Genomic DNA, 15,205 nt, shown 5'->3' on the forward strand with positions numbered 1-15,205 from the left:
AATGTTTACTGGGAAAAAATTAATGGATTAAATATATTATTTCCAAATAATTTCTAATTAATGATTACACAAAGGTCAGCAACTGTTATTATTACATTCCATAGAAATAGTTTTAATGTTAATTGTAAAGTCTGTAAGTTAATCGGTGGTGAGAAATTGATTGTGATGTCATTTCCCTTTGCATTCACAATCTGTAGATTTTCTGAGTAATTGCAGACATATAGCAGAGAAAATAATTGTGAACAAATGTTTTTTTTTTTTACCATTTACTCTGAAAGTTTTTTTGTCATTCACATTCCATATTCTTCATTTGCCACACTTACAAAATTGGCATCAAAAGTGAATATCGCCAGCACAAATTTAGAGTCAAAAACATCACTAACGTGATCGTGTCATCATTTTAGTTTGAAATGAAAATCAAATGACTGCATTTGAAACCCTTTCTGATTGAAAAAAGAAAGATGTTGAAGACCTCAATACAGTATTTGCTGACAGATGTTCCTACGACATTCCCTATGGCAAACTGTGAAAGATATCCACATGTACATTACGAAACATCGAGACAACGTTGCACTTTTAATTAAATTCATAACTATGTGTATAAGCTTTACGGAGGGAGGTTATCTGAGGTGGTCAGTACAGGACGGGGTAGAGCAAGGGGTGTGTGTGTGTGTGTTTGTCTAATGGATACAACTTTTGTGAAAGAGCATTTACAAGGCGTGACTGATATTTAATTGTTTTGAAGATTAAGAACAGTTTGAAATCATCTTAGACAAGTCTTCTCCTCTTGCAGTCCCTCTCCATCTGGTCTTCAGAGGCAGTTTTGGCTGTGGCGGCACCCAAAGGGGACACAGATTTGAGCAAGGGGTCCTCAGACGCCTGGCCAAACAGAGCCAAGAGCATGGCCACACCGAAACCAGTGGCACGCTCCCCCTGTCCACAATCCACACTGATCAATTATTAACAGTTCTTGGAGAAATATGCATCATTTCAGTTCATGCTCAGTCTATACTCACAGCGTGGACTGGTGAAGCGATGTCCACATGTACCCAAACGCCTGGCCAATCAAAACCCAGATGAGAGCCAATGAAGAGGCCAGCACAGGAGCTCTGCGCATTCTCACGGTCCTGCAGACACACAAAATAGGCACCAACGTTAACTCAAATCAAATCAAATTACTATTCAAATTCATTTAAATTGAAATTTGTCTTAGGTTGTGAAGAACTGAAAACTCCTATTCAGACAGCAATAAAATAAAATAAATAAAAGTTACAATAAAATAAGTAAAATAAATAAAATTAAATTAAATTAAAATATTATATTAAAATGTAAAGTAAAAAATGTATAAAAAGTAAAATAAAAAAACAAACTAAAAATGTAAAAATAAAAGAAAGGATAAAATAAAACTAAGTAATACTAAATAAAACAAAATGGTAAAATAAAAGAAAAAGTGAAATAAAGTAATAACAAATATTTTTTTAAATAAGTAAAATAAAAAAAAAATAAAAAGTAAACAAAACTATTTAAAAAAAGTTAAAGTAAAATGTAAATAAAAAAGTAAAAAAATGAATAAAAGAAAAAGTACAAAAAAAAAAAAAAGTACAAAAAAAGTAAAATACAATTTGTAAAAATATAAAATAAGCAAAACAAAATAAAATTAAAAAAATTAAAAAGCAAAGTAAAACAAAATAAAATACACAAAATAAAAGCTGTAAAAGCTAAAAAGTCCCTCATGTCCTAACGGTAAACAATTATTATGCACTGTATGGTGCACAATTCCAGTAACTTCCATCACTATAGAGAACATTTGTGGGAAATAAAAGCACACTCTCTTTATCCCCTTTCACTTCTTAATCTTCCCATCTCTTCCCCGTTTCCTCACCGCCACAGAGTTCTTCATGTCAGCCACAGCTGAGGTGAATTCACTGAAGTGAAGCTCGGGGCAGTAGACCAGAGGATGTGCCAGGTCTCCGCTGCTGCGGCCCGCTCTCACACAAGCAGCTTCCCACTGCTCACTGTTGGTCATCACAGCAGCGTGATACTTCCCCGTGGAGATTCCCTGCAGCGGGAAACAGAAAACACAAGAGATAGGATGTTTGAGTAGTATGGGACATCATTTTATTGACTGGGAACTGGATTTAAAAACAATTATATTATTAAATATTATTATGATTTAAAACAACTGTTTTCTATTTGAAAACAATTTATTCTTGTGATGACAAAGCTGAATTTTCAGCATCATTACTCCAGTTTTCAGTGTCACATGATCCTTTAGAAATCATTCTAATATGCTGATTTACTGCTTAAGAAACAATTATTATTATCGATGATGAAAACAACTGTGCTGCTTAAAAGTTTTGTGAAAACCTGTAATAATTCTTTTGTTAGGATTCTTTGATGAATAGAAAGTTAAAAATATTGTAAAATAAATATTTTATAGCATTATAAATGTCTTTAGTCTCACTTTTGATCAATTTAATCCATCCTTGCTGAATAAAAGTATAGTTTTTTTTTTTTTTTTTACATGTTGCTGTCTAATCAATGCAATTTTTTGGTCAGCACTACTGACTAAAATGCATGACAAAAAAAAAAACAAAGACGTGATTCAGTGGCCACTCTTCAAAAAAGAGTCTCCATCACATGATTATGAAAACACAGGACATAAATATAATGGAGTTTTGCCAAAATCCAAAGTGCAACAGCCATAAAGCAGTTTGAAACAGCAATACGTGTTAGCTGATAAATAGAGAACTGGTTTGGGTTCTGGAATTCCTCCAATTCCTCCTGATATCATGTGACACTGATTTCTCTTTTTACGCTTAGCTTGAAAAGAAATCTGGCCCAGAAATCCTGCCTCAAACATATCAATATACAATATCTTGTTCTCAGTCAAAACCTGTAAAGACTTGTACACAAAGAAGATGGAATGACTGCACTGAAACTGAATATAGAATTATCACCCTTTTACTAATAAGAGAAGCAAGCAAGTGCATTCAGAAGATCCTCACACACTAATGTGTCAACACCAACGCACCTGAGCACCGGTCAGCGTCGCCATGTCCAGTATGATGTCTGCAGAGAGATCTTTGTTCGCATATACAACACCATCAGAGAGCACCAGCCTCCCTTCTGCATCCGTGTTGTTTATCTCCACTGTTCTGAAAAACAACAGAAACACACCTCAGTTATAGGCAAACTGCTTTGCTGGTTAGGACACATGGAAGATGTTTTCACTGGGATGCCAAAACGTACTTTCCAGAGTAGAGAGTGTGTATATCATCTGGTCGAGTCGCTGTAGGTCCCACTGAGTTCTCAGCTAGGCAGAAAACTGCATGAAGATTGTCCTTAAAGCCCTGAGACATGCAACAGAAGTCAATGTCTGAACTTCCAACAGGCATTAAAATAAAACTAAATTAAGCTGTTAGCTATCAAAATAAAAATAAATTAAGGTTACACCTGATATTAACATCCGTTTTGTGCAATGTGATCACAAATGCAGATGTAAACAGGTTCGCTTACACCATGAGGTCATGGATAAATACGTCTAGGTCACATATGTAATGTAAACACTAATGCATCATTCATGCAACGCATAATCACTGCACCAAAACAATAACCTAGAAAACTGCTAAAAACAAACTACATTTTAAACGTTCGGGGGTCTGTACGATTGTTTAGGGACTTTTATTCAGCAGTGATGCAATTAATTGAGCAAAAGTGACAGCAAAGACATTTATAATGTTACAAAAGCTATCTATTTCAAATAAATGCTGTTGTTTTGAACTTTCTATTCACCAAACAATCTGGAAAAAATATATAATGGTTTCCACAGAAATATTAAGCAGCACAACGGTTTCAACTTTGATAATAACAAGCAAATCAGCATATTAGAATGATTTCTGAAGGATCATGTGACACTGAACACTAGAGTAATGATGCTGAAAATTCAGCTTTGATCACAGGAATAAGTTATATTTAAAAAAATATAATAGAAAAGAGTTATTTTAAATTGTAAAAATGTTTTAAACTATTTTTATCAAATAAATGCAGCTTTGGTTAGCACTGAAAGATATTTCATTGAAAAACAAAATCTTACCGACCCCAAACTTTTGAGCACTAGTGAATACAAGTCTTCACTGAACACATTTGGTATACTAACATCACACACACTTACATGTGAAATGAGACACCCTCCCATAAACAAAATATTAAACGGTGACTGCAGACACATATTAATACTAGGTGTAAAGTGCAAGCCGTCTTGGCTGCCCACTTGTGAGCAGACCACCTGAGACCGGGGTTAGGACCTTTAATGTAGATAAGTTTAGCAGCCAGTGATCTGTTAGCTATCAAAATAATCAGTACCTGTTTAACAGTAGCTTTAAAAGCTCCTAAAATGGCTGCGGCTCCTCCACAGTCTCTCTTCATTCCTGGCATTGTGGTCTATAAAGGGGAGAAAAATAAATTGTACAAATAACAAATAAGCCTAAAAGGAGTCAAATGTGGTGTTTAAAGGTGAAGGGTGTCATTTCTGTGCCTCTAGGAGCACCAAACAACATTGCAAAATATTTAATTTAATATTAATACCAGAAAAAAACATACAAAACAAAATTAACCTTGAAGAAAAAAAAAACACTATTATTGAGCATTCATCTTTCAATGCACTAGGCAGACAGTAAGGCGCAGTATTTACTTTGCCCTTGATGCTGAGACCGCCGGTGTCATACACAATGCCTTTGCCCACCCAGGCAATGGTCTGTGTGGCTCCTGAGGGAGTGTGGCTGAGCACAGCCAATGCAGGAGGATATTGGGCAGCTTTACCAACTCCATAGATACCTAAAGAGAGAGTGATTTTGCACGCATGAACATATGCACAGAGATAACGGTTATCTGGTGTCATGCAAAACAAAATGCATTTTCAAGCTTAAAATAGCATGCATGATTTTTCTTTACGTGCCAGAAAAACTTAATCTGAAAGAAGCACCACCAAGCAGTTCTGAAATAACACATACATTCACTCACCTTGTGATGAGATTGCAAGCTCATCTTTTTCATCATAGATCAGAGAATGTTGCAATCTGCTGCCTTTTTAAAGAAGAAACTTAAGATTACCTCCAAAGCCCTTTTGTTTCAGTTCCTCTCCTCGAATTATAGTTGGAGTGATGCATAATTCATTCCCCACTGCCTTGATTTCCTGCAGAAGATTGCATAATGTATCATGAGTGGAAAAGCAATTTCAGCATGCATTTCTCACAGCAGTGTTGTTAGAGGTAACTAAAACTATTAAAAAGTTTTTGTTAATTGAAATAACAAAAAAACAAACAAAAAAATACTAGATGAGAAAACCTAAACTTAAAAATCAAAAAAGGAAAACACTTTCTCATTCTCCATTGACAGATTTTTTTCTTCTTGTTTTAAGCATAAAAACTGAAATTTGTTCAATTTTTCAAGACTATGGGCCCTATCATACATCCAGCGCAATGCAAGGCGACGCAAGTGTTTTTTGCTAGTTTCAGCCTGACGCAGCTATTTTCATGCCCTGCACCACATTGGCCCTGTCCCAAATGGAACACTTGCACTTGCGGTCTTACGGACTTACAATAGCCACCGCATACGCGTGTCCGTTAAGTCCACAAGACCGTAGGGTGTCCCATTCGTCATTTTAGCATTCAGAAGGGTGCTCGCAAGCGCCCCCTCTGTGGCCGTTGTGCGCCCTCAATCCGCACTTCTGCCAAGCCCGCACCGGGAGAAGGGTATAACTGCAGCCTGGAGATCTCCAAATGGGGGCGGGAACTCCAAAACGGGGTGGGAGCTACAAAATAGGGCGTGGCTTCCTCCCATTGACAGACAGGCACAATTTTTCCCCCCAATCCACTTCAGTGCAAACTCTGCCCCACAGCTGATTCTAAAGATTTTATTGGTTGTGTCAATTAAATTGTTGATTTCCTACACTATGCTACAAAAAACGCTAACCCCTAAACCTACCCCACACCTGACCCTAACCTTAACCAGTGAAATTGACTGTACAGCGTGATTGGCGCTGAATAGCATGGTAAAGAAAGTTGCAGTTCAGGAGATAAACAGTTAATAAGATTATGCAATATGAGATTGTTCCGTAACTCCCCAACCGGACCTCACCGGACGATGGCACTGTTTTAGTTACACCCAGCATCACTACCTTCCTCTACCCTGTGAATTTCGAGCCCCGGGACGCCCCCGTTGCTTGGAACAAAGCGATAGAGTAAAATCTTTCCCCTGCACTGAAAGCCAGAGCCAATGGGGAAAGTCTTTGCGCGAGGAGACCCCGCCCCATTTTGGAGGTTCTGCCCACTTTTGGAGTTCACGCCCCATTTTGGAGATCTCCGGTCTGCAGTTATACTAAACTATTTAAATAGTTTGTTATTTAAAGAGCGCGTTAGTAATATGCGCCTATAGGCGTGTCTACAATGCATGTACACTCTGCTTATTACACACAGCAGCAGCAGCACACAAACATGCCAAATATTAAAAATTGAGGATTACAATGTAAAAGATTATTATTGTGTAATTATTGTGCTACATAAATATAAAAATGCCTACATGTCATAATGGATAGTCATTGCACGTATCAGAATTAGGCTACCTATTTGCTTGCGCACGAGCAGATGCGTTTCCTCTCTGGAGACGCCTTCAGCCTTCAGTCTTTGCTCTTGCAAATACCGTTAAGTCCACGAGACCGTAGGGCAGGGATCCTCAAATCTGGCCCACAAGATCCACTTTCCTGCAGAGTTTAGCTCTAACCCTAATCAAACACACCTGAGCATGCTAATCAATGTCTTCAGGATCATTAAAAAAATCACAGGTAGGTGAGTTTGATCAGGGTTGGAGCTAAACTCTGCAGCGCATTGGCCCTCCAGGGTAAGATTTGAGAAACCCTGCCGTAGTGTGTCCCATTTGTCATTTTAGCGTTCAGAAGGGTGCTCGTGAGCGCCCCCTTTGTGGCCGTTATGCACCCTCGATCTGCACTTTTTCCCGCACTGGTGCGAGCTCCGCAGCAGACTTCTACACGACAGTCAAACCGGCATTATGTCATGAAAGTGCGGACTCAGAGGAAGACCGCGAGGGTTTAGGGTGCCATTTGGGACAGGGCCCTTCTCTACGCCCTCTCAACTGCTTAACCCCTGCTGGCTCTCAAGTTGACATTTGAGACTTTGGAGTCGGGGATCAAATGTCAGATGTCTCCGCTCCTGTGATCAGTCAACACCGACCATGACATTTGATTGGCTGGTTTCATCGCTGACATGTATCATGGCTTGTTTTCACACTCTGCTCCAGCCAGTGTTGTTTATAGAGATATAACAGATTAACGTATGGTTTCATCCATACCATCATGTCACAGCAAGTAAGCCTCAAACCTTTCAGTGATTCCATTTTACTTTTTTTGAAGGTATTTTTTTCATGTACTGTAAATGGCTAGCTAGCTAAATGTTTAGTTTGCTAAAGCTAGCTGACGAACCCTTAAAACATGGGTTCTCAAAGTGGAGTATATAATAGCCAGGGGGTCCGCATAATATTTTTTAAAGTCCTATGATATCCGTGATGCTGAAAATGCGGACGTAATCTTAGAATCTAGTCATTAAAACGTAATTTACTGTTTAACGCGGCAGGTCATGACATTTTCTGCGTGTAAAACAAAAGTAGGACTGCACACCTAATCATATCGCGATATGGACTAGTATTTGTGAATAGTAATATTTAGTGTCCTGTGATCCTTCAAAAACAGATTTATAGTATTCTAAACATAGACTGTAAATTGATTCTCAATTATTGAAATGACTAAAGACTATTCCTTATGTTTCATACCTGTTTTTTTATAGTCTAATGCAAATATGTATTGGTGTTGCCATGTTGTTTATACATGATTAATTATTGAATAGAAAAAGAAAAAAAAACTATTCCTAAGGTCATGACTTAAGCGGTATGTGTTGAAAATGACCAATCACAGGAGCGGAGACATCTGACATTTGATCCCCGCCTCAAGTCTCAAAAGTCAACTTGACGAGCCAGCAGGGGTTGAGCAGTTGAGAGGGCGTAAAGAGGGTCGAGCGAGCGCTACTCAGCGCCGTTCTCGCGAGAGTGCATTTTTGCTCGCAGATACTGTTCTGTGCGCTCATATCATGTGCGCAAGATTTGACACTATTTAAACGCCATAGTGACATAGGACAACCCTTTTAGACCATGCGCCGTTTTTCCCGTCCATGCGCCGTTTTTCCCGTCATTATACTAGCAAAAGTGGATTTAGACCATGTGCTTAGATCGTTAAAATAAGGCCCTAAATGTTACATTTGCATCTCAAGTAAATGCATCTTGATTTAAGCATGTTTAGGTAGGCTATTTGTACTGAAAAACACTGAGAAAGATATTCATTTTTTGAAATGCATGCAAAATTTATTGCCATAACTTTATGAATTTAAGATTTTCTGCTCTGATTTAAGACTTTTAAGACTTATTTCCCGTCTCTCAGATGTGGGTATTTCTGGTGCTTCTCTTTCTTGGTTTTCTTATTTCTCTGACAGACAGTTCTACATTTCAGTGCAGGATTTGCGATTTCCTACTGCCAATTTGAAGCAAGGTGTCCCCCAAGAATCTGTTCTAGGCCGACTACTATTCATTATTTACATACTACCCCTGCATCAAATTCTGTACCAACATGGCTTTAATTACCATTTATATGCTGATGACACTGAAAATAGGCCCACTCTATCCACTCAAGTTGACAAAATCTCTGCTTGTATACATAAAATAAAAGATTGGCTAACCTCTCATTTTTTTTAACTAAACATTCCTAATGACTTTTCTTGTGAAATAGCTGGTACTCTTATTAGATCATCTTGTACTGTTAAAAATCTAGGTGTTATTTTCCGATTTATCTCTCTCCTTTCAGGCTCATATTAACTCATATTAACATTCTTTCAATTACGTCGCACTGCCCAGCTCCATCGTTTCATTAGTGTGTTCTTTTCTGGAAATTATAATTTGCACTCAAGACACTGCCCTTTTTTATTCTACTTTAGCTTTATTAGTATTCTTATTAGCTATTTATTTTATAGTTTTGCACTGAATTACTGAGTGGGGGATGTGTGTAACACAATTTCGTTTTATGTGGAGCATAAAAATTACAAATAAAGGAATCTCAATCTGAATCTTAAAACCTGCAGTGCAAACTAAAATAAAATAAATTCAAGTACTAAAATTACTAAAACTGAAATAAAAATTTCTATTAAGCTTAACTGTGTTAAATAGGGATTTAACGATTCACTCAACTCACGATTCGATCCACAATTTTGATTTCATGATTCGATTTTTTTTAACAAAATGAGATTTAAGACAAATTATAAATTGTGTCCTTTTATTATTGCTTGGACAAAATACTGTACGTTTCTTTGTAAAATTGAAATATAACACTATAATAATATACTAATATAGCACTTGCATATTATTGCTCTTTTGTTGATTTTGATTGCTTCTATTGTCCTCATTTGTTAGTCGCTTTGGATAAAAGCATTTGCTAAATAAAATTTTTATATAATGTAAATGTAAATAACAAAACTAAATTGAAATTTTAAAACAAGCCTCAAATCAAATAAATAAGTAACACAAATAAAAGAAATCTCTTCATATAAACAAACTAAGGCTTAGTCTGTGCTCTTTCCATTTAAAATTAGAGGCAACCACTGCATTTTAATCATGATCCAGACAAAGATGCTGCATACATGCAACATGAGCAGTTTTTAATCTAAATTGCATTGTATAACTTCGAAATTTGAAGCAAAAACAGAATGGTTTGACTTCGGTTTTGTAAAACTATGCATAAAAAATATCTGCATGAAACAGAAACAGCAGACGAGCTGAATGAGACGAGCTGAATGAGTCACTCTCTGCCAGCAGGTGGCGCTTAAAGCGTTTCCTTGGTTTCCACTGTAAACAAAGCAGCGCTGAACTTATGAACTTTAATATGCATTATACAGAGGCAAGAGGAAAAGAAAAAAATACCATCGAAAGACAGTACGTTCCCCTCAGACATACATTCATATAAACTCCTACCCCTAATTGAATCGCAATTTGTTTAGCATCTCAACCGATTTGAATCGTCACATATTTAAATCTATTTTCAACCGGCTCGCAGTTAATTGTTACATCCCTAGTGTTCAAAAATATAATAAAAGTGACAAAAGCACATAGAAAATAACGACTAAAACTTACAATAAAATAAACTGAAATCAAAATGTTAATAAATACTATAATAATATATAATAATACTGTTTCACAGAAACTGCGAGTAGAAATGCTTGCCTTCAGGAAGTCATCAGTATTCATTTCACTGCATGGAGTGTCCACAATTCGAGCAGCCAGACGAACTCCATCCGCCGCACTGGCAAGACACTGGAAACAACCACTTGCACATTCAAATGGATGTGATATAATGATGCATAATCATAAATTATCTAGCAACCAACTTAATCTGAGGCACAGGAAGGTAGCTCTGAACACTTTAAAGGGGTCATATGATGCGATTTCAAGTTTTCCTTTCTCTTTGTGGAGTGTTACAAGCTGATTGTGAATAGATAAGATCCCTGAAGTTGCAAAGACTAAAGTCTCAAAACCAAAGAGATATTCTTTATCAAAGTTAAGACTCTGCCACACCCCCCTAAAACGGCTCGTTCTAACACGCCCCCACATATCTATGTCACTATGTGGAAATATTAGCATAATGCCGCCCAAATGTGCACGCAAAGAAAGAAGGCCGCAGTTTCAGTTTCAGTAACCGCAGCTAATGTTGAAGCAGCATGTCAGGGAGACGCTGTGTGTTTCTAGGTGAAAGCAAAAGCACTTTATTTGGCCTTTCGAAAGTAGATGCATTTAGGAATCTTAAGAAATTTAAGATTACTTACAACAGAACAGCAATGCATTTTATGGACAACCGTTTCGTGAACCTAGGAGAGGAGGTAATTCTGACTTTGCTATGACAATCTGGCGCTTCTGAATCAGCGACTGTAAGTATGTTTTGTTACTAGTTTAAGTATTTGCTATTGACTGTTCAAATGCGGAGTTTTGCGCATCGTGTGTGTGTGTGTGCGTGCGTGCGCGAGCGAGCGAGCGAGAGAGAGAGAGCGAGAGAGTGAGAGAGAGCGAGAGAGAGAGAGAGAGAGAGCGAGAGAGAGAGCGTGACAGAGAGAGAGCGAGAGACAGAGAGAGAGAGAGGGGGGGTGGTCACATCACAGTGGAGTCAGCTGTCTTAACCGTGGCTTGTGTACTCCCCTTTAATGCTTTACCTCTAGTGTGGAGACCTCCAGCGGGCCGTTGTCCTGACTGACAGTCACAAACTCCACAGTGACGTGTTTCTTCTCTGTCCTGCGAGAAGATGCTGAACAGCGGGTGAAGAGCGGGAAAGCTCGGGCAATGGCACACGCTGATGCAAACACATCAGAGCGCTCACACACCATCTGAAAAACCAAACAAACCCACCATTTTAGCTAATGTCAAATTTGAAGAAATGTTTCAAGTTGAGCTGCATCACATAAATAGAATAGAATAGAATAGAATAGAATAGAAAATAACTGCACATTTATCTCATTTTAACATTTAAAGTGTTGTGGTTGTATTTTAATGTTCACCATTTCATTCCATTGTAAATAGCATTACTATAAACATGATTTTTACCTCTTTTTTTTTTTTAACTGAGCCAGGAAATTAATTTCTCTAATCAGACTGTGGTATCAGACTTAGAAGACAGATCTGTAACTCATCTGTCATCAAAAATTATATACATATTTATTTTATATACTTAAATATACTTTTTCTTATATTATAAATAATTTGTATATAAATGTGGATAAATAAAATGTTTTTTAAAAATAAAGTCTCTTACCAAGGCTGCATTTATTTGATTAAAAAAAATGCAGAAAAACAGTAATATTGTGAAATATTATTACAATTTTAAATAACTGTTTTCTATTCGAATATCTTTTAGAAAGCAATTTATTCATTTGATGGCAATGCTGAATTTTCAGCAGCCCATTCTGTTCCTTCAGAAATAATTTAAATACATAATTACATATGAAATACAGTTACAAATCTGTCTTTTACACAAAAAAAAACAACAAATCATGGCAGATACGGTTTAAAAAAATTAGAACCTCTTTTTAAGCCGGTATTTTAAATGAAAGTGTTACTGTATTTATATGAGAGTGAAGGAGATCCAGAGATTGTATGCGTCACATGGAAATTATGAGCAACAGAAAAGGGAAATGAAGACTAACCACTGAGACACATGCTTTCAAGACCAATGCAATCTGAAACTGCTGAAATATTTTCCAGGTCCATTTGAACAAAATAAGAGTTCTAAGCATATTAATAGTAGTGTAAAATGAGACTGACCACAATGCATCGGTTGTTGCCGGCGGGCAGGCAGGTACGGACGAGCCGGGTGAGGAAGTGTGCAGATGATGGGCTGTTGTGACGACTGACTCGTGAAGGAAGGGCCGCCACGGCTGCAAAACTCAAATACAGCGGGCAACTATCCGTAGGGTTGGGATTCAGAGAGGCCAATGCCGCCTGCCATATCTGAAAGCAAAAAAAGACACAGCACACATAAACGAAAATATGCAGCGGAAAATGATAGTACCATGCGATATTGTTTGCCAGTGTACCTGAAACCTAATATACATTATTAAGTAAAATAACATGCTGATCATAAATGCAATAACAGCAGGCAAACAACAATCCAGACCATCAAGTCTATCAGGAAATCTTGCGCTGATGATAAATGTTTACTTGACTAAGTGTTTCCTTTAACTAAACAACATTAAGAAAAACGAAGGAATAAAAATAAGGGCTGTGGCTGTATGGCAGTAATGTTAACAGATTTATATAGTTCTCCAAAAGATGTTAATGAATATCACCACTGCACATGTTAAACATAAAAAAGGTATGTCCAAAATACCATGATATTGCTATGATACTTAAAAAATATACCATGGTACTTTTTATTAGAGGAAAGAAATATGATGACTGTAAAAAGTGTCATTTTATTGAAATTTGTAACGGTTCGTCTTTAGAATAATAATAACTTATCTCGTTAAACTGATTTTGTTATCTTGACGTTTGCATCAGTAAATGCAGATTAGCGGTCTGTTACACACCAGTCAGAAGAGGCAGATTTCTCTAACTTTAGCCGGTAAACTAACGTCAATATGTGTTTACAAGCTCAGTTACTTTTTATTTAACATTACGTACCTCTTTGGTGACCACCGGCTGCAGTTTTCCTTTCACCTGGGTCCAGTTGATCTGTTGCAGGTTAGCGAGCTGGCCGACGATGAGGACCGGGCGGTTCAGCGGCTCGGAGTCCGCGGCAGAAGCCTTGAACTCCAGCAGAACGTTCGCCATCTTCCGCCAGAATGAGTCTCTTCAGAGGGAAGATGCACTTTGACCTTCCGCTTCTCCTGCCCGTCTCGCGAGCCCTTGTGCTGACCGCGCTATTTAATCATTTATTTATTTAAATCTAGATATTTATTTCAGGTTTTCGAACAAGGAAGTGCTTATAAAATGGCAGAGCGTATTACTGTAATAACATTACTTGAAGTATCTTGGGAGTACCAGTGGTGTTTGAATATGGTAATAATTCAGTATCAAAGCATCACATCATGTTTTATCACATTGCAAGTGGCATTAACACCTTTTTAATTATGACCAAATACAGTTCAACACTGTAACGCATTACTTATGAAACCATAGTGTGAAAAAAAAAAACAATTTTTTATTGAACGTTTAGACGAAATATATTTTTTATATCATACATTTTATGTATTTTGTATATAGTTTGGTATCAATGCCTTTATAAAATACTACACACCATGCATTTTTATATATATTTGTTTTAATTTCATTAAAAACCTGTTCAGCGTTTACAGAAGGTTCAGATAGCATACAGTAGTACCATAATGGCAGAAAAATATTATATTCACACTGGGTTTCACGTCAAAATCATGGAGTAAATCTCATGAAATGGATTTAAGCTTTGAATGTGCAGTTATATTGTTTTCAAACCTTCTAAAATTACATAAGAATAAACGGTCTCTGTATTTATAAAATAACATGGTCAACTTCATGATTTAACCCCATCAATACAGTAGTGGTGCAATTACCCTTCACAAAAGCCAACAGGAATTGATTTTTGAAAGGACAAAAAGTAAATCATTACAATATACAAAGAAAAAAAGACTCTGGACTACCAATAGACAACAATAGAACTCCATAAACTCTGTACACATATTTGCATCTTAAATAAATAATTTCATCTTGTACAGGGAACAGTAGTTGTACAGTCAGTCAGCAGACCCAACTGAACTTCAGTAAGTCCAGTTTAAGTTCAAAGGTCAGACTGAACGATTCGGTAGTGACAACACCAGCCAATGAAACATGGACAAGCGTTAAAAACATCCAAGTTCAGCGCACAAATGTTCACTCTTTAAGGCAAGGAACAGAGTGAAGCAAAAAATCTTGATGAATCACTCCTGCTTTTCACGGAATAAATCACCGAAATGATACTGATGTAATGACAACAACACTGCCATTAAAACGTAGACAAACACATGATGGTGCATAAAACACCTCCGCTGACATGAGCAGAGGAACTAACGCTCAGTTATGGATGCTCGTAAAGGACAATGTAACATTCAGCTCATTCAACGTCATAATCCCAATGATATACATTTTACCACATAAAAAAAATTAAAAACTGAACATGGTAAATGCTTTGAGTACATGATCCTCATTCCTCAGTCATCAATTTCCTCCATGGTTGACTGGAGTGTCAGTGTTTCTCTCTCTCTCTCACACACACACACACACACACACACACACACAAAAACACACCGTGGAAAATTTTCAAATTAAATTACAGGAAATGTATGATGTCATCTTGGGCTCGCATCGAACAAACACATCCTAACCTGCAAGTAAGGTCTGATTCAAAAGCAGCTTATGACAGGTTTCACTAAAGATGCTCACAACTGATGTTGACTGAACCCAAGAAAGTGGGTGAATCTTTAGAAAACACGTTCAGGTGACATTTAACCCAATATTCAAAATATTGCGCCTGAAAATAGTCCCCAGCATGCTCCCTGTGCAAGCAGGTGGTCACGTTGGTTCTGTTGACAGAGGTTAG

At 37.2% G+C, this 15,205-nt stretch overlaps 1 protein-coding gene across 1 annotated transcript; it reads right to left on the bottom strand.

Moving 5' to 3' along the window:
- Positions 1–709: 709 nt before the first annotated feature.
- Positions 710–13,513, bottom strand: npepl1 (aminopeptidase like 1). The gene is made up of 12 exons (XM_016457307.1): positions 13,276–13,513; positions 12,418–12,603; positions 11,313–11,483; positions 10,333–10,422; positions 5,113–5,194; positions 4,694–4,836; positions 4,366–4,443; positions 3,253–3,353; positions 3,035–3,158; positions 1,883–2,059; positions 1,017–1,127; positions 710–933 (listed from the first exon to the last, which is right to left on the bottom strand). Exons 1-12 carry the CDS (start codon positions 13,423–13,425, stop codon positions 769–771), a joined length of 1,578 nt encoding a protein of 525 aa, XP_016312793.1. The 5' UTR covers positions 13,426–13,513; the 3' UTR covers positions 710–768.
- Between the last annotated feature and the right edge of the window lie 1,692 nt (positions 13,514–15,205).

Source organism: Sinocyclocheilus anshuiensis, unplaced genomic scaffold (assembly GCF_001515605.1).
Source record: "Sinocyclocheilus anshuiensis isolate Anshui unplaced genomic scaffold, SAMN03320099.WGS_v1.1 scaffold447, whole genome shotgun sequence".
Lineage (NCBI taxonomy): Eukaryota > Metazoa > Chordata > Actinopteri > Cypriniformes > Cyprinidae > Sinocyclocheilus > Sinocyclocheilus anshuiensis.